Raw genomic sequence first — 19,766 nt, 5'->3', positions numbered from 1 at the left:
TTCAAATGAGAGTATCTATACTTTCTAATGTTGCAGGAGTCACAGCTGTGTGCAACTGGTTGGAACATGGGAGATCAGACAGGTTTGCGTGGCATTTTTGTAGTAATGACAGACAGCTCGCTTTATGACTTGCCATGCTTTTGTTTGCTGCCAGGTCTCCATGGATATTCTGCAAGTGCCCATGAATATCAGTGAAGCTCTGGTATTCCACCAGAAGAAACTGAATGACATCTGTCTTTGTGGAATGCACCTTTGTTACAGAAGCAATTTTGGAGGCTACATATTGTGCTACCACCTGTATTGGGACTTCATAAAACTATAGAGGCTGAAGCAGAAATATTCCGAATATTGGCCAAGAAAAAAAAAAAGTGTTGCATTAGTTATTGAACACCCTTGTATAACTAAGTAAAAGAGAAATGCTATAACCTATTATACCCGTATATTTACTTGTAGAAAGCAAAAAAAGTTACTCATCTGAATGCATTTTTACTTCCCATTACTGCACTGCCATCAATTTTTGTTACGAAATAAGCTTTTATTAACCAATTGGCCTCTTAGTCTGCTTTGCCTGTTTTAGAAAATATTCTCTCACTGGGGACAGAAGTTGCAGGTGTTGCGAGATTTTTTTTACTGTCGACAGTTAGACATGGGTAACTGTTCTAATTTTTCTTCCAGAATTGTATAGTATTGTATATATGTTGCATGTATGATTCTTCCAAATATCATTGGCTCTCCAGGTCTATATTATTGTGACCAATTTTCATTAGATTTTGTTGGAAACTTCTTCATCAAATGAAGCCTGTAATGAACTACTGGTGTTTAGTTTGAAATATGATTGTATTTAGTGTCATTAACAGGCGAATGAGATCTTGAAGTCTAGACATGTGTGCACTTTGCAATTAGCTTGCAATGGCATTGTTTGAATGAATGGAATTTGTAAATGGTAATGTTTTGAATCTTGGGTTGAGCATGAATGATATACTTTTTGTTTGCTAGTTGTGCAGTTGTTGCTGGAACTCTTGCATTGTCATGGTAGTCCACTTTCCTTTGCATGTGGTTGAGCTTTGCTGTCTGATTATTGGTATAGCTTTCGAAAGAGAGGTATAGCTTTCATATTTTATCAATTCAGATTGTTCCAGTACACTTATACATTCTTTCAAAATTCACCACTCGTCAGCTAACAGATTCTGAACACACAAATTCAATGTTGATAAACAGGCAGCAATGCATTCCTTTTGCTCCAGTAGGCATTGTAACATATAGAATGTACTGTTACATTGCCCTTAGGTTTCCCGAGTTAATTCATTAGATCCTAGATTTCATGGAGTTTTTATTAGTGTTGCAACTAATTTTAAAATAACTAGCCCTTTTTTATTTCCTTTTCACCATATAATGAAGAGCTAACTTGGTGTGCAAAGAAATTTTCACAACTAAATTGATGGTGTGTGCCAAACCAAACAACTGTTACATATCTATGCTGCCACTGTGAATATGCTTTATGGCTATATGCTACTGTGATTCAGTTGTGATGCTGACACCTTCGTTTTTGATGTTCCATTTTGAATCAACATTTTATCTGATGTCTCACTAATAAGTAGCGCTATTTTTTTTCTGGGAAATGGACTGTCTTGAGAGCTAAAGCTTTCAGGCACCAATTACAACCATAGATGCCTCACAATTCAGTGAGGTCCAGGTATAGGCTGTTAAAGCAGCACAGGTAGTCTTTCACTTTCATGTTCACAATCTTTTTCTCTTTATGGTGATTTTCTTCAATCATATGGTGCAATTTTTTTCGATTTGGTATAAAATATTTTGGGTCCAACAGTGCAACAAAATTTCGAAAACCAGTGTTCTCTATCATTGAGAGTGGCCACTAGTGCTGCATCTAGTACTTTTTGCCACTTACCACGTATCTCTATGAAGAGAAACATAATTTTTAGATCAGTGTTCCTGCAAGGAGTTGTGTTTCGCTCGACAACTAGTCCAATAAAATCACATATCAACCGTGCAAAAGCTTGGATAGTTTTGATTTTGGGGTGTGTTGTATATTTGTTGGAGTCCAATTTAAAAATCGAAGTTTTCCAACCTTGGCGGATTGCTTTAGGTACTATCTGACCTCTCACACAGCATTTCCTTTTTTGTGTGATTTGAATCAATAACATGCATACCTTGGTATTTTGTATGGCTCACAGTATTAGAAGAATGAGGGTCTGTATCCAAGGATGTTGGTGTTTCATTGCTCTGTAAATTATGTAATTCAAGATGTTGCATTTTTTGAAACATAAAAGAGTTTTTTAAACCAAATGTTGCAACAAACATTATGTGCAACCTCTGTAAAGTATTGCAAGCTCCATGACTTTTTGTGTATCCATATTGAGTTGAATCACAGCTTTTTCCAAATTAAACCTGAGCCTTACGAGTGAAGAGAGCAGTGATCTGCCAGTGTGTTTAGGGTCAGCAATCTACATCTACATGGACACTCTGCAACACATTTAAGTGCCTGGCAGAGGGTTCATTGAACCACTTTCACAATTCTCTGTTATTCCTATCTCGTATAGCGCACGGAAAGAACGAACACCTATATCTTTCCATACGAGCTCTGATTTCCCTTATTTTATCGCGGTGATCGTTTTTCGCTATGTAGAGCGGTATCAACAAAATATTTTCACATTCGAAGGAGAAAGTTGGTGACTGGAATTTCGTGAGAAGATTCCATCACAATGAAAAACGCCTTTCTTTTAATGATGTTCAGCCCAAATCCTGTATCATTTCAGTGACACTGTCTCCCATATTTCGCCATAATACAAAACATGCTGCCCTTCTTTGAACTTTTTCGATATACTCCATCAGTCCTATCTGGTAAGGGTCCCACACCACGCAGTAGTATTCTAAAATAGGATGGACATGCGTAGTGTATACAGTCTCCTTAGTAGGTCTGTTACATTTTCTAAATGTCCTGCCAATAAAATGCAGTCTTTGGTTAGCCTTCCACCCAACAGTTTCTGTGTGTTCCTTCCAATTTAAGCTGCTCATAATTGTAATTTCTAGATATTTAGTTAAATTTACAGCCTTTAGATTTGACTGATTTATCATGTAACTGAAGTTTAACGGATTCCTTTTAGCTCTCATGTGGATGACCTCACACTTTTCGTTATTTAGGGTGAACTGCCAATTTTCACACCATTCAGATATAATAAATGAAAAGCACCAGTTTGCTTTTGTTCTACAATATTAATATTGTAGAACAAAAGCAAACTGGTGCTTTTCATTTATTATTATAATGTTGTTCTACCAAGAACCGACGGAAGATTCTGTTAATACCATTCAGATATCTTTTCTAAATCGTTTTGTAATTTGTTTTGGTCTTCTAATGACTTTTTTAGTCAATAAATGACAGCATCATCTGCAAAGAACCTAAGACGGCTGCTCAGATTGTCTCCTAATCGTTTATATAGATAAGGAACAGGAAAGGGCCTATACTAGCTTGGGGAATGCCAGAAATCACTTCCGTTTTACTCTGTGACTTTCTGTCAGTTACTACGAAGTGTGACCTCTCTTACAGGAAGTCACAAATCCAGTCACATAACTGAGACAGTATTCCATAAGCACGCAATTTCACTACAAGTTGCTTGTGTGGTACAGTGTCAAAAGCCTTCCAGAAATCCAGAAATACGGAATCGATCTGAAATCCCTTGTCAATAGCACTCGACACTCCATGCGAATAAAGTGCTAGTTGTGTTTCATAAGTACAATGTTTTCTAGATCCACATTCACTGTGTGTCAATAGACAATTTTCTTTGAGGTAATTCATAATGTTCAAACACAATATATGTTCCAAAATCCTGCTGCATATTGATGTTAATGATATGGGCCTGTAATTAAGTGGATTACTCCTACTACCTTTCTTGAATATTGGTGTGACCAGTGCATTCAAGTCAAAAACAACCCCAGTGCATGTCTGTCAGTCATCTAGCACCCAGCGACATGTGCTACCACATAATTTCTTCTGGGCTTCTCAAGAATTGCTTGAGAACCAGAAGCTAGAGGAATTCTGTGTTCTCTAATCTCCACGCCTCACTGTCCCATCCCTATCTGAGTCACCTTACAGGCACAAATGTATGTTCAGGACATTATAGTGTGAAATTTACTAGGAAAGCTACAATCATTTCTCACAGTTGTCCTGCAATCCCTTCCATGTTCCACATCCCTCACTTACATCAACATAATGAACAGAGAAATGAATGTTATCTACTAATCCATGTTTAACGCTTGTTAAAAGAATGAGAATGGAATATTTTGCAGCATGTCACTTTATTTGGAGTGTTTTTATCTGGGAAGTTATTTAGCAATGACTGCTGTTTGTGTTATTATCTCATCACACTTATTCTAAAATAATTTTTCTTTTACTTGTGGCAAATTTGTGTAAGTATGCTTGAAGAAGCACTGGCGCAGATTTCTCTACCTTTACATAAAACTTTATAAAATATCATTTCCAATTCAGTACATAGAACAATCTACTGATAGAAAGTCAAACCCACACCTCATCCTTGAGTGTACAAATCAGGTAAAGATAAGATTTTGTATTGGATTGGCTTAGTTATCCATGTCACATATTTGTCACTGAAATAAGTCATTAATAATGCAGTTATGTGCTTTAGAGATTATTATGATAAAAATTCCAGGAAGTGTAATTATTTTCAACTGCCTTTTTTTCCCCCCACCAGCTGGTCACAAACCGTCCAAACGTCATATTAATGGGTGATGTCGTAGGAGATGCAGGTATGGCAGAGGGCGTGCACTGTCCAAATGCAATACTGAAAATAGGTTTTCTGTATGACAAGGTCAGTACAATACATGAATTTAAATAAATAATTTAAAAATAAAAACAAAGACAAGCATGATGGAAGGAGTACCTCTCTCTCTCTCTCTCTCTCTCTCTCTCTCTCTCTCTCTCAAGTAGAAATTGTCAACCAAGTAACATTTAAATTTGTGTTTGAAGATAATTTTATTATCTATTAAATTTTTACATCACTGCATAGGTGATATTTTTTTTTTATCACTGAATATCTTACTCCTTTGTGTGCATCAATAAGGCTCAGTGATGGACAGTTTAAATTGTTTTACCTGCTAGTATTATAATTAAGGAATGTTACTGTTTATTTCAAACTTTGGTTGATTGTTGACAACAAACTTTGTGAGGGAGTAAATGTACTGTGAGGCTGTTGTCAATGTGCCGAGCTGTGTACAAGGGGTTCAACAATGCACACCACATATTAACTTTATTACACACTTCTATGCAACAATTACTCTTGTTCCATTATATGGTGCTGCAAAACAGGAAAAATCCACTTTGACATTTTCATCTTCAAAATCTAATGTTATCCATACTGAATAAGTTGCTGAAGTTAGAAATTTAACATTATCTGTAACAGTCTACGTCTACGTCTACATCCAGACTCCGCAAGCCACCTGACAGTGTGTGGCGGAGGTTCTTATCAACATAAACAGCTAAGAATTCAGAATATTTTCTTTCATGAATTATTTCCTATGTTGTGGTCAGATCTTTTGTCATCTTAAGTTTATTAAATCTGTTTGCAAAGAACCACATAGGAATTTTCAAGAAAATTTTATTTGTATTTTCAAATGGTATAGTTTTGACATTAGGTTGGAGTATGGGACTTCCATCATGAGCAAAGAGGATTATTTCTCAATCCTGGTTATTTGATGGCATATATATTTCCTAGATTTCAATTCAATATCAGAAAAAATCTCCACAGTAACCTTGAATCAGGAAACAAGAGATACACAGTCACAATGCACGTGCACCAACAAACGATCACAATAGAAAGGAAACACAAGATGTCAAAGACTTGGGAAGACGTGGAAGAAGTCAGAAAGAAAATAACAGAAAGATGTGTTAAAATTGTATTAGGAGACTTTTGTGCACAACTGGGCAAAGAGAAGTAGAACAAGCAAATCACAGACCCAGACATAGCAAACAGTCACACCAACAAGAATGGGGAACATCTCATACTTGACTGTCAAAATTTTAACTTAAAAATTATGTCAGAGCAATTTCAAAAGCAAAGACAAAAATTCACAACATGGAAAACACCCAAAAACGTATGGGGGGGAATTCCAAATAGGTCATGTAGTCATAACAAGCAAAAATACATGAGAAATTCAGAATGTGAGAACACTCAAAGAAATCTTAGTCTGACCGTCCCTTACTACAAGTTAAAACAAGACAAATTCCAAGAAACAGAAAGACAACACAGAACAAAATAATAAGACCAGACCTAGAATACTTGAAGATAAAATTAGTGAAGAAATTAATCAAAATACAACAGAAAATTGGACAGGCTTCACAAAGACAATTCAGAATGCAATGCATTGGTGTCAACCTCCTAGGAAATGAGAACATAGATGGTGGTACGCAACTTGCAATGAATCCATTGAACATAAAATCCATTCCTGGAGGAAGTTCAGCAGTAGCAGAAAAAGAGAGACATGGCAGGATTTCCAGTAAGTGCAGAAGCAATCCTCAAAAGATATTAAAAGAGTGAAAAGGACACACAACAAAAGTAGACTAAATAAAATTGAGGGAGACTGCAAGAGAAATAACATGAGAAATTTCTACAGAATATTCAGAGAAAATATAAAAGGTCTCCAAATATATGCTTCAAAAGAATAGGCCAATCTCTGGGAACAAATACTAAAGAAAATTGCAGAATTCTTAAAAACTATTTTGATAAACTCTTCAGTTGCTTGAAGTCTAAAGAAAAAGTATACTCACAAAAACACCACCAAACCCAGGTTGAAAACCATCTACAATAACAGAAGAAGAGGAGATTATAAAATAACTAAAAAAAGACAGAGCCCCAGCAGAAGACAGCATTATCTCTAAGATCTGGAAACTCAAAAGACAAAATTCTCAAAGAAATATGGAATACAGAGAAAATTCCACAGGAATGGAAAAGTGCATTGATTTGCCAGCTAGACAAAAGGGCGACAAGACAGACTCTTATAATTACAGAGGTATCTCATTACTGGTCACATAGAAAATTCTCCCCAATGCACTAATCAACAGACTAGAACCATAAGCTGACACAAAGATAGGTGAACACTAAGAAGGCTTCACAAAAGGAAGGTCCTTATTGAATAGATTTGCAACTCTCCTGCAGATCAAACAGATGAACAACACTGTAGTCACATTCATGGACTTTAGGAAGGCCTGCAACTCCATAGACAGGCAGACGTTCTTTGACACATAAGAAGTATATGGAATAGACAGAAAAACTAGGACGCTCATACAACAGATACTTACAGACACCACATCCAAAATAAAATTTATAGGAGGAACCTCAGACCAATTTGAGATACATGCAGGGCTCAGTCAAAGAGATGGTCTCCATCAATTTCATTCCAAAAGGTCTTTGAAACAAATTATCAAACAGTGGGGGGAAAAAGTGAAAAGGGATTCGGTTAGGGAGAACATGTGCAAACAAGATGCTCATAAGGTGTGTGGCATTTGCATATGACATGGCAATACTCAGCGGCAGTAGACAATAAGCACAGGAATGCTTACATAAAGTCTCTGCCAAAAGAGGTTCACAGATATATGAGAAAATGCAGTACATGGAAAGAAAGAAAAACAATAACAACCAAACCATGTACACAAAATACAGAAAGGTTACAGAGTGGAAAAATTCAAATATCTTTTGGGAATATATACAAATAGGAGGATCAGACAAGTGATCCAACATTGAATGAACAGAAAAACTTCAGAAAGTGTACGAATTGATGATGATGCACAACAATAAAATGAACGTTTCGAGACAGGCCAAACTCAGGCACTGCAACACAGTTGTACTACCAGAAGTGCTCTAGGCATCAGAAACAACCTTAATCAGAGCATGAGGCCTCACAGAGACACAAAAAATAGAACAGAAAATCCCAAGAAAAATTTTTGTAGTAGTACACAGAAATGGTATATGGATGAAGAGACCACCTGAGGAATAATATGGACATACAGACAAATTGACAGAAATGATCAGAAAATGGCAACTATAATTCTGTGGACACATACACAGAGGTGACAGAAGTAATGGGATATCTCCTAATATTGTATCGGACTTCCTTTTGCCCAGCATAGTGCAGCAACTCTGTGTGGCATGGACTCAGCAAGTCATTGGAAGCCCTCTCCTGTAATTGTGAAAGTGTTGTCGGTGCAGAATTTTGTGCATGAAGACCTCTGTTTTGTACCATAAATGTTCAGTGGGGTACATTTAGGGCAGTGGGGGTGGTCAATGACCAAATCATTTGCTCAAATTGTCTAGAACGTTTTTCAAATCAGTCCCGAACAATTGTGGCCCGGTCACAGAGCACATTGTCATTCATAAAAATTCCATCATTGCTTGGGAACGTAATATCCATGAATGGCTGAAAATTGTCTCCAAGCAGCCTGACATAACCATTTCCAGTCAGTGATTGGTTCAGTTAGACCAGAGGACCCAGTCCATCCCATATAAACACAGCCGCACCATTACAGAGCCACCACCAACTTTCACAGTGCATTCTTGACAACTTGTGTCCATGGCTTTGTAGTGTCTGCATCACATTTTTCTTACCAGCTGCTCCTACCAACAGAAATCGGGACTTATTTGACCAGGCCATGATTTTCCAGTCATTTTAAGTGTCCAACGGATATGGTCACTAACCCAGGGAAGGCACTGCAGGTGATTTTGCGCTGTTAACAAAAGTATTCGCATCAGTTGTATGGTGCCATAGCCCTTTAACACTAAATTTTGCCACACTGTCCTAATGGATAGATTCATTGTAAGGCTCAATCAATTTCTGCAGTTATTTCATGCAGTGTTGCTTGTCTGTTAGCACTGACAGTTCCTATGCAAACACCATTGCTCTGGGGATTAAGTGAAAGCTGTCGTCCACTGCATTGTCTGTGGTGAGAGGTAACATCTGAAATTGGGTATTCTCAAAGTACTCTTGACACTGTGGATCTCAGAATATTGAATTCCCTATTGATTTCCAAAATGGAATGTCCCATGCCTGCAGTTCCTACTACTATTCTGTGTTCATAATTTGTTAATTCCTGTCATGCAGCCATAATAATGTCAGAAATCTTTTCACATGAATCACCCAAATACAAATGACAGTTCCGCCAGTGCAGTACCTTGTGTACACAATACTACCACAATCTGTATATGTGCATATTGCTAGCCCATGACTTTTGTCACCTCAGTGTACATAGAATGAACAACAGACTCACAAAGAGGATTTTTGATGCAGTGAACAGTTCAAATAAAAAAAATTGGTTTCAAGAAATAGGAGAAGACATAAAACAAGCAGAGATCTGTAGGGAAAAACCTTCAGAAACAAAATTATGAATATGAAATTTAAAGTAAAAGAAAGAAAGAAAACAGACAAAATGTGGGCAGAGGAAAGGAAGTAGGAACAAAACAAAAGAATGAAGAGGTTTCAGGAATAGAAAAAGAAAGAAACAAGAAAAAAGAATAATCATTTAACATTCAAGTTAATCACTGTCCTGGGGGCAAAAATGTGTAGTAGTAGTAATAATAACAATAATTTATCAGGAAAAGATTGGATGCTCTATCAATCCTATGGCACACTTGTCTGTACAGAATTCATTTAACAGGACAATACCCTGTTTTAAACACATTAGTGATTAACTTTAAAAATAATTTTCATAATATAAATATTTACATTCCTGACCTCTTAAGTCATCCCATATAATTAATGTATTTTCTTATGTTCCAGGTTGACGAGTGCTTAGAAGAATATTTAAATCATTTTGACATTGTTCTTGTAGACGACCAGACTATGAATGTAATGAATGCTTTGCTACAACTTATTATTTAACAAAGTATGTGCTGTGAACTTTTTAACTTTTTTTACCCTCATGACATGAAGCTTTAACTGCACAAAATAGTGAGATTTTTCCTTTTTCTTGTATATAATAAACTAAAGTTAAATGTCAGCTGTGACTGACTTTCTAAAAGTCTATAATAAATATTTTTATTTTCCTTAAAGCTTGTTTTTTGATGATTTCATCGATGCTAGAACACACACCATGAACACTAAAAGTAACATCCAAGTGCAGTAAGTTAAAACAAAAATTAAAATACTTGAGTAGTAAAAATGTAACTAATGAGAAAATCGGGCATAGCTTGATAATAACAGCATATGAACAAAGTACATGGTAATTGGCAGAAACGGTCAAACTATATTTAATTTGCAGTTGTGCCTTTTCACCATTGTGAAGGCACCTAGTTACTTGTGTCAGTTACTGAACTGCATGCAAGGACAGATAAAATACCGTAAAGCTACACCTCGCAATATGAATTGATTTAATTTTTGAATAAACTCACCAGCCACTTGAATGGCCTGATACAGGATGGCATATCTTCCAACACTGTGTTTTGTTATGAGTTATATACATTGTAATCCTTGGCTACTCCTCGAATTTTTCCACCATACTGCAGCTTCCAGTACTAAATTAGCTATTTCAGTGTGCCTTAGTGAGTATCATTCAGCTGATAAAATATTTTCTACCAACTTCTTCACCGCATACTTTACCTGTATGGTTTCAATCAATCTTTTTTATTGTCACTTGCTACCAGTTCCTTCTTATCTAATTTTCTCCCCATACAACCACAAGAATTATTTTTAAAGAATGTCTTCCTCAGTTTTGCTTATCCTTAACATAAATTAGGCGCTAAGTAACCAGCGCATTCTATGCAAGATTAAGTATACGTTTCTTCCATAGATCCTTGATCCTCAAGGATGTAGAATACGGCACAATGCAAGAATACTTTATTCTTTAATGCCTATTTCATTTCCTTATATCATAAGTGAAAGATTAAGTATACTTTTCTTCCATAGATCCTTGATCCTCAAGGATGTAGAATACGGCACAATGCAAGAATACTTTATTCTTTAATGCCTATTTCATTTCCTTATATCATAAGTGAAAGGTTCTCATGAATGTGGAATCAGTCAGAAATGTGTCACAAATATGTAAATGTACATACAATAAACCTCATTGTTTGATATTAATAAATTCGTCGTTGGCATGGGAATGCCACCTAACAAGTCCTTTAAGCTGTGCTTAAATTGAACTGTATTCAGGTAAGTTTTGGAAAATGTGTGTTGCTGAATAATGGACACCTTTCTGGACCAAAGTAAATAAACACTTTAAATCTTTATGAAGACAGTTATTTTTAGTATAATTCCATGAACTGAACTGTAGGCTTAAAAAAGAAAGATACTTCTGACAAATTTCATTAAGGAATAAATATATTGTGCATCAGGCTCTGCAAGACACTTTCCACCACAAATAATTAATATTTCAGGGTTTTGTGCTCAGAAAACTGCAGTTTGGCTTTATGAGTTGCTCCAAAAATGACCCCATTAGGGAGTGAAAGCAGCCAAAATATGCCAGCTTTCAAATTTTTGTATCACTTGTGCCTCAAAATAACGACGTTAAGTTTTTTAGGTACTTTAGCAAATCTGTAATATCCTCCTCCCAGTTTAATCAGCAGGTTAAAGATAGCCACAGCTGAACACCGTTCTTTGCATTGTCACTGCTGCCAAAGCAGCTTCCTCCAAAATCATGCTTCCAAGTTCAAGAACAAGTGTGAGATTGAAGCTGTATGGCAGGTGCTCGAAATGCTCCCAACCAAATGGTTAAATAAGGTTTTGAGTAACACCAGCACAATGGAGACTTGCATTGTCATGAAGCAAGACAGTGCCTTGACTGAGCATTCCATGCCTTTTGTTTTAAATTGTGTGTCAAAGTTTTCTCAAGTTTTCACAGTATTGTACCGCATTGACGGTTTCACCTCTGGAAAGGAACTCAACAAGCAGAGTGCCCTGTCTGTCTCAGAACACAGCAATGTTTTCTGTGCTGACTACATTGATTTTGGAGTGACAAGACAAATCCAAGTTTCATCACTGGTGTAAAGTTCTATAAATAGAATTCATCTGCCTTATCACTGTAACAAGTAACAAATGTCAAAGCACTGCCAAGTCGCTTCATTTTGTAGACAACCCTAAGCATTTTCGGAACCCAGAGGGAACACAGTTTGCAAAAATTTATCACAAATTGCGTAATCTCATACAAAACTGTTCTTGAAATTTGTGGAAATTTATCATGAAGAATTCTTACTGTGAGCCGTCTGTTTTCAGGAATTTTCTCATTCACAACAGAAGGCCACCCACTCCACTTTTCATGATCATTGTTTCATCTATCACTGATTGTGTCACCCACTTTCTCACAATTCCATTAGTCATTACCTTGTCACAATAATTCTCTACAAGCTGACAATGAATTTGTCGGTTTAACATTCTTTGCACAAAAAAATAATACAAAACACACTTCTTAGTTGGCGAGCTCAGAGACTGTCTTAAACATTTTCAATGATCACTAATAACAGTAGACACAATACAATCCATCTATAATGGTGTCAGTGAAAAGACAATGAATCAGAGTGAAAAGTGTGAATATGCAGAATTGTGACACAAGGGCCGCAATGGCGGTAGAATGAAACAGTACTTACTTCCTGGACACACCTCTTACAGTAATTGGAATTCATTAAATTTGTTTGTGGAAGATAATCAAAATATAGAACTGAATAAAATGAAGTAAGGTGGTTTTCTATAAAATGCCTCCAAATCTCTTCAGTGATTTGCTGGATATAATGTAATATCAGATCCTTTCTTATGTCGCTACCCGAGTTGCTTTCCATTAGAACCAACTAAATAGGGTACTAGCAGGAAAAGGCAGCCTGGGTGGCTGACTAGTGGGATAAGGATATCATGTAGAACAAAGTGGGAATTGTATCAAAATGTTAGAAGTAGTCACAATCAAGCTACAGCAGCCTATTACAAATAGTATTGTAAGGTGCTTAAAAATGTTATTAGGAAGACAAAGAGTATGTGGTATGCAAATAGAATAGCTAATTCATAGGATAAAATTAAAATCATATGGTCAGTTGTGAAGGAAGTGTATGGTCAGCAGCACAAGTTCTATGATATAAAGTCAGTTAGTAGTAAAAATATTTCTGTTCCTGATAAATCAGATATATGTACAGTATTTAACAATCATTTTCTGACCATTGCTGGTGAATTAAATAAAAAATTATTTTCTAGAAGGAATCACATAACTCTCTTGGAAAATGCTTTTCCGAGACTGATGTCTGAAATACTCCTCTGCGATACTGCAAGGGGAGATTGATTAAATAATTAAATCACTGAAGACTAAGGACTCTCATGGATATGATGGAGTGCCTATCGGCATATTTTTTTTTTTTATTTAACTAAGGCGTTTGATTGTGTTGATGACAAAATATTGCTCCAGAAGTTGGACCTGTATGGAATATGGGGAGTACCTCACCATTGGTTTACCTCTTAGGCTAGGCGCAAATTGAGACGTGTATAGCGCATGTGGCGTGACGCAGCGCAGCGCACGTTTTTGTAACATCACAGGTTTAATGAGACCGCGCAAATTGTGACGTGACGTGACTGGGACGCGACACGCGCCTGCGCCAGGTCGCGCGGCGTTGTGGTTGAGGCACAGTTTCTCGCGCCGCGCGTGCCTCGTTAGCACCATGGGAAATTTGAGCCAGGGAGTGGAAAAGTAGCTCGGCCATATGCTCACATTGGCATGGCGCATATGAGCAGTGGTAGTATTGCCCATACGATAAATTTTGGCTTACTGTGTACTAAATTTTATTGCCCTTGGGTAGTGTTTCGTTTTTCGCCATTTAAACGCTACAGCTTTCTTCATTAGTACATTATACTTTTCTGTTATTTATATCTGTATAGTTTTGTTTTTCTTCAGTCAAGAAAAATGCACACTTCAGTAACTGATGAGCCATTGGCCGCTGGAATTGTATCATATGCCTCCGTGATGTTTTCAGATCGCAAGAAGGGACAGAGGATAGCGAATAAGGAAGCAAGGAATATTATAAAATCATGTGATTAAGAATCAAAGCAGGAAAGTAAAACAAGGTTATCTTCTCGCTGCCTAATGTGCTGGCGTATCTGTGCGATCTGTTACAAAAATTTAGAAAGGGATTATCTCCACAGGTGTGATCCTTTTGTGCTCCTGGTAAAAAGCGTCGAAGATCTGAAGTATAGAAGTCTCACTGTGATTACTCTGATATGGATATGATAATGCAATACGACACACTGTACTACATGCATGTCGACATCACATTTCCACTGCAAGCTAGAAACAGTCGAAAAGCAGTCACAAATAATAATATTTTAATTGGTTCGCCATGATGAGAAAAAGCATTTCAATTGTTGCATGCACATTATCAGCATTAATAAACTAATTGTACAACAAGCAACACAAATGAAGAAAATGGTCGGTATTATTACGAAAGTAGGAATATCCTAAAAGAGTGTAATGATTAGATATATTTAATTTGTTGAAATGTACTGCTGACGAAGGCAGATCTACTTTCATGACAATGTTTTTCGAACTCCAACTCACAAGGCACACATGGATAGCTTGTGCATTCCAGCCGCACGCATTATCCTCCGCTGCTGACAATACACTGATCATTGTGTTGTGCGACAGATCAATTGTTTCTTTTTCTCAATAACAACTATTTTATTCGCAATCACACATTGTCAGTTTGGCAAGCCGTAGGTGAGTAACCAGTATCTGGCATGTGCCTATCATTTCGCCTGAAGGAACGCTCGTCATTATTTTAATACTGCTCAGATCATGAGAAGGAATACAATCCTTTGGTAAGTTTCCATTCCACTCGCTCAGTGTTAAAAATGCAATGGGTTACTGGGATTCCACCAAAATTCCAACCGAATTGGCAATCTCTTTTTGTGTGAGTTGTTAACCTTTTCTCATTCGAAGAAGCATCACCGTTTGTGAGTAACGGCCACATTTTTCTTGGTGACTCGTTTAATTGTACTTCCTTTGTCACAGTGTAATTTGCCAAACTCATCTTACAGCAGCTGTTGAGACAGAATTCCAAAGCGGAGTGCCTCATTAAACAAGTAATTGGCAATCACAGGGCTCAATAGGTTACGAAAAACCTCATAGTGCCGGTTTGCAGCAACATAAAAGAAGAAATTTCATGTTTATTTTCATACTAGGAAGCTCTTGTTTCGCTAGCTGTCGATAACTCTTTTATTAGTCAAATACATAAAAAGGGAAGTGTAAGTACTGATATATCGCCGTAGATAAGAAAGTTCCGTGTGTTTAAGAATTGGCAAAACACTCTCCTCCTTGTGTGCTATCATTCGCCAAACTTTCGTTTCGATGTCTCGAGCGGTTTAGGGGATATGAGAGATTTTGCGAATATTTCATTCTTGCGGGCGTGAAATTGGAAGTGAGCGCGCTACATAGGATCCATTTTCTCGCGATCGGAGGCAGATAGAGACCTCCTCCCAAGACTAAACAAAAATTCAGCATGTTAGCTAAATTTCATACGCAGCAACATACGGTGTAACACGCATCAAATGGAAAATCATAGCGACCCCTAATTTTCGTTGCAAACTTTTTGAGTTTTGCGTAGTGTCTTACTAAAATGTGTACATCACAATAAGAATGGTCATTAGCGAGGTGATGGGCACTTCGCCATGACGCTGACTTATAACGCTACAAGTAAGGCAAAAATCATACATTTTCAGCGAATAGTTTCTGTAAAATCGTTTGAGAAAGATAACAGGTTGCGCGCGCTTCGGTTCTGTCAGCGCAGAGCGTAGCCAGTCGGCGCGTGCGAAGTATGGTGTACGCTTCGCAATATGCTCTGCACCCACGCGACTCGTGCGTGTCGCGTCATGTCACATCACACGTGCTATACGGGTCTCAATTTGCCCCTAGCCTAACTTTAACAACACATGGCAAAAGGTCATTATTCACAGTGTTGAGAATGGCTGTAATGTGGGGTCTGAGTGGGGTACGGTCAAATGGGGGTGCCCAGGGTTCAGTGTTGGACCACTCCTGTTCCTTACTTGTATAAATGATATGCCCTCTAAAATTATGGGTAACTCTAAAATATTTCTGGGCTGGAATGTAACAATATCAGAGAAGGAAAGTTGCCACTCATCATGTAGCGGAGATGCTGAGTCGCGATAGGCACAATAAAAAGATTCACACGATTAAAGCTTTCGGCCATTAAGGCCTTTGTCAGCAGTAGAGACACACACACACACACACACACACACACACACACACACACACACACACATGCGCACGCGCACATCTGCAGTCTGAGAGAGCTGAGATCACACTGCGAACAGAACTGGTGCTGCTGTTCGCAGTGTGGTCTCAGCTCGCTGAGACAGCAGATGTGTGTGCAAGTTGCGTTTGTTTGTGTGTGTGTGTGTGTGTGTGTGTGTGTGTGTGTGTGTGTGTGTACTGCTGACAAAGGCCTTAATGGCCGAAAGCTTTAATTGTGTGAATCTTTTTATTGTGCCTATCGCAACTCAGCATCTCCGCTATATGGTGAGTGGCAACTTTCCTTCTCTGATATTGTTCTAAAATATTTGTTTGCTGCTGACACTAGCTTAGTAGTAAAGGATGTTGTGTGCAACATTGGCTAGGTTTCAAATAGTGCAGCTCATGACAGAAGTTTGTGGCATGTAGAAAATAAACTAATGTTAAATCACAGTTAGACTTAGTTTCTAACACACAATTCAACAAAACCCAACATTTTAATTTCTCAGAATGGACATGTGATTAGTGAAACTGAACAGATCAAATTTCTAGGTGTTCAGATAGATAGTACACTGTTGTGGAAAGCCCACATTCAGGATCTTGCTCAAAGACTTAATGCTGCCATTTTTACTATTTTCCAGGAACGGATGGTTCAGACAATAAGTGGTGTAAGTTCGCGAACCTCTTGTCTACCCCTGTTCATTAGTCTGCGTTCAGCAGAAATCCAACCTGTATTTGGATCAGACTTCCTTAACTCTTATGCAGAAAGGTGTGCAGTATACTGCTGCATACCACAAAATTCAAAAATCTTAGCAGTAATCCAAATGCTTTCAAATCGAAACTGAAGAGCTTCCTCATGGGTCACTCCTTATATTCTGTTGGGGAGTTCCTTAAAAAATTAAGCTGATTCTTATGTTATATTGTTGATTGTGTTTACTTAAACTTATAGCTTGATTTTAATTTGGGGTTTCATAAACATTTTATTTTTATTTTTTATTATTTGGAGATTTACTCCTCAGCTTGGTCCTACAAAGCTTCAGGTGTAAATAAATAAATAAATAAATAAAATACTTTGTTCTGAAAAGACAATGTCCCATTTGGGCTTAGAAAGGAACCACTGAGTCGGTTGCTCAGTTCTATAGCACTGTTTGTAGGTTACTGTTCTTTTTTTTTTTTTTTTTTTAATTTTTTTATTATTTTTTTATTTTTAATATGTGAGGTCTGAATAGGGTGGTCTATGTTGTGTTGCATGGATGACTTAGAATATATTCAATGATGAAGTGGTATAAAGTTATGAAACAAACAAATGGCGGGAACGATCACACAGATTTTATTCATGTCACAGTTTATTGAAGTATCCAACAGCCAGACCTTTGATACTAACATACCAAAGAATAGACCTTCCCCTGGATTATCCATAGTTAAACATTTACCTTTCATTAGTTAATTTTCTAAGAGGGTATAGTCCTTTATGTTATAGATGCACCAAATAGCTGCTTATGATAATTAATCTTCATTCCCGATAGACTGTTTCAGCTTTATCATTATTTTCAAGTACATCTAGATTGATGCGACATCCATACTATGCCGTTAGTGGACTGTTTACAAATATATAATATCGTAAGAGTGGAACTGTCAGACTACTATCGCATTTTATTTTTAACATATTGATATCATTTACCATCTTATTAAAACAGTGACAGCCATGCAGGGATTAGCCAAGCAGTCTAAGGTGCTGCAGTCATGGACTGTGGGCTGGTCCCGGCGGAGGTTCGAGTCCTCCCTCGGGTATGGGTGTGTGTGTTGTCCTTAGGATAATTTAGGTTAAGTAGTGTGTACACTTAGGGACTGATGACCTTAGCAGTTAAGTCCCATAAGATTTCATACACATTTGAACTTCTTTTTTTAAAAAAAAAAAAAACAGTGACAGTTGTAAGACAGTCCGATCCAGATTTAGCAGGAGCTTTAACCTTGATATGCTTTCCATTGAAGTTATCAGTACAGTTTGGCAGATATTGTACTTTCCAGCACTGATCAGCTGTTTTCTTCAGGAGTTATTGAGCTGGTGGTAGTAAAAATTCAGGCTGCAGGTGTTCTCATACTACCTTCGATGTGTCAATATTCAGGCCGCAGATGTTCTCATACTACCTTCGATGTTTCAGCCACAATCTTTCAATGGTAGTGTGTCCTTGGAAAATATAAAAGGAAAGCAGGACATTATTCAACTTCTTAAACACCTGAAAGCTGACAAGGGGAACCCTCTCTGATACAGTCGAAACTTGCCAGGGTGAAAATAAATGGACACATGTTTAGGCTTAAGTGCCGACAAATTACCAAACTTTAGACATCACTTCATCGCGCTACTTATGCAGTATAAAACAAACGAGTCTGTAGCATAGTGGATAAGAGCACTGTTATGAATTTTTATGCTCCATGCCCAAATCCAATCCTTCTCCTTTTCTTTGAGGTAGTGTGTGGCCTCAATTGTTTTGTGACACCATGAAATTTTATTTACAAATGAAATGGGGGGCTATGCTCCAGACTGAACGCTGAAAGGCATAATCAGTCTTAAATGATGATGATGATGATGATGATGATGAAATATGCATTTCAAAACTGTTATGGAGTAGTGCCATGCAAGTAAGAAAGCTCTAGAAGTTACATCAAGGAAAGCAATGAAGTGTGTTCTTCTTGTTGGTTTAGGGTTTTAAGTAGCTGCTGGCTCACTCCTTGTAGTTGAAGCTGAGTCAAAACACTTTATAAGGTCTGTCACCCAACATAACATCTGACATATTTACCTTTTTGTTTTAATCTAGTCTCTTGAAGCAGAAGTCCGGCTAATCAGTGCCTGTGAAATCCTGTATGTAGCCGAGGAAAGGTGTGACTTCTTCATGTACTGCAGCTGTTATTGTTGCAAAAGAAGATAATTTCTATTCATATAATGATAAAGTGTGTTCATATGAATCTGAGTGGAACACAACTTTACATACAAGGTACATCTCTAAGGTTCAACATGGCATTCAATATTATAATACATTTCACTTGTCACAAAACCATCTAGTCTTCTGTTTTCATTCTTGGACAGTGTGGCTGCTCTTTTGACAGTCAAGCCACTGCCAAGCTGCGACACCAAAACGTAAAAGGCCCTGTGCGCAGCAGACAAAACCATTTATTTGTCACCACACCTTGCCATTTTCTCATATTCCACATCTCCTATTTAATGTCTGCACACATGAAAACAAACACCCATGCATAGTATATGTTCTGCAACTTACTCCCTGCTGAATATTATTCTGTGGTGATCATCATCTTTACTTGTACTACACATGAAGAGTGATGTGTCATTTGCCTAAAAGACATGTAATGCTTCAATTGCAACAGAACAGTCAGGACCTATCAAGGTGGCCATAGATAAAAAACAAAAAAGTGAGCAGTCTAAATTGTAAAAGAGACTGTGAATTTTAAATTGTCTACAGTCATGTGAAATTACATAAAAATAGCTAGTGTCATGAGATTAAAAATTATTATTCGTAAA

At 37.3% G+C, this 19,766-nt stretch overlaps 1 protein-coding gene across 2 annotated transcripts in view; it reads left to right on the top strand.

Annotated features, from left to right (window-relative positions):
• The window catches only part of LOC126174754 (7-methylguanosine phosphate-specific 5'-nucleotidase), a 73,582-nt gene extending 63,549 nt beyond the window's left edge, over nucleotides 1-10,033 (top strand). For both annotated transcript variants that reach the window (XM_049921081.1, XM_049921080.1), the window contains exons 7-8: nucleotides 4,725-4,841; nucleotides 9,799-10,033. In XM_049921081.1, coding sequence (XP_049777038.1) covers nucleotides 4,725-4,841; nucleotides 9,799-9,900 — 219 coding nt within the window. In that variant the 3' untranslated portion in view covers nucleotides 9,901-10,033. The remainder of the gene's footprint in view (nucleotides 1-4,724; nucleotides 4,842-9,798) is intronic.
• Nucleotides 10,034-19,766: the final 9,733 nt, after the last annotated feature.

Source organism: Schistocerca cancellata, chromosome 3, assembly GCF_023864275.1.
Source record: "Schistocerca cancellata isolate TAMUIC-IGC-003103 chromosome 3, iqSchCanc2.1, whole genome shotgun sequence".
Taxonomy (NCBI): Eukaryota; Metazoa; Arthropoda; class Insecta; order Orthoptera; family Acrididae; genus Schistocerca; species Schistocerca cancellata.
This window is presented reverse-complemented; position numbering and strand designations above follow the sequence as displayed.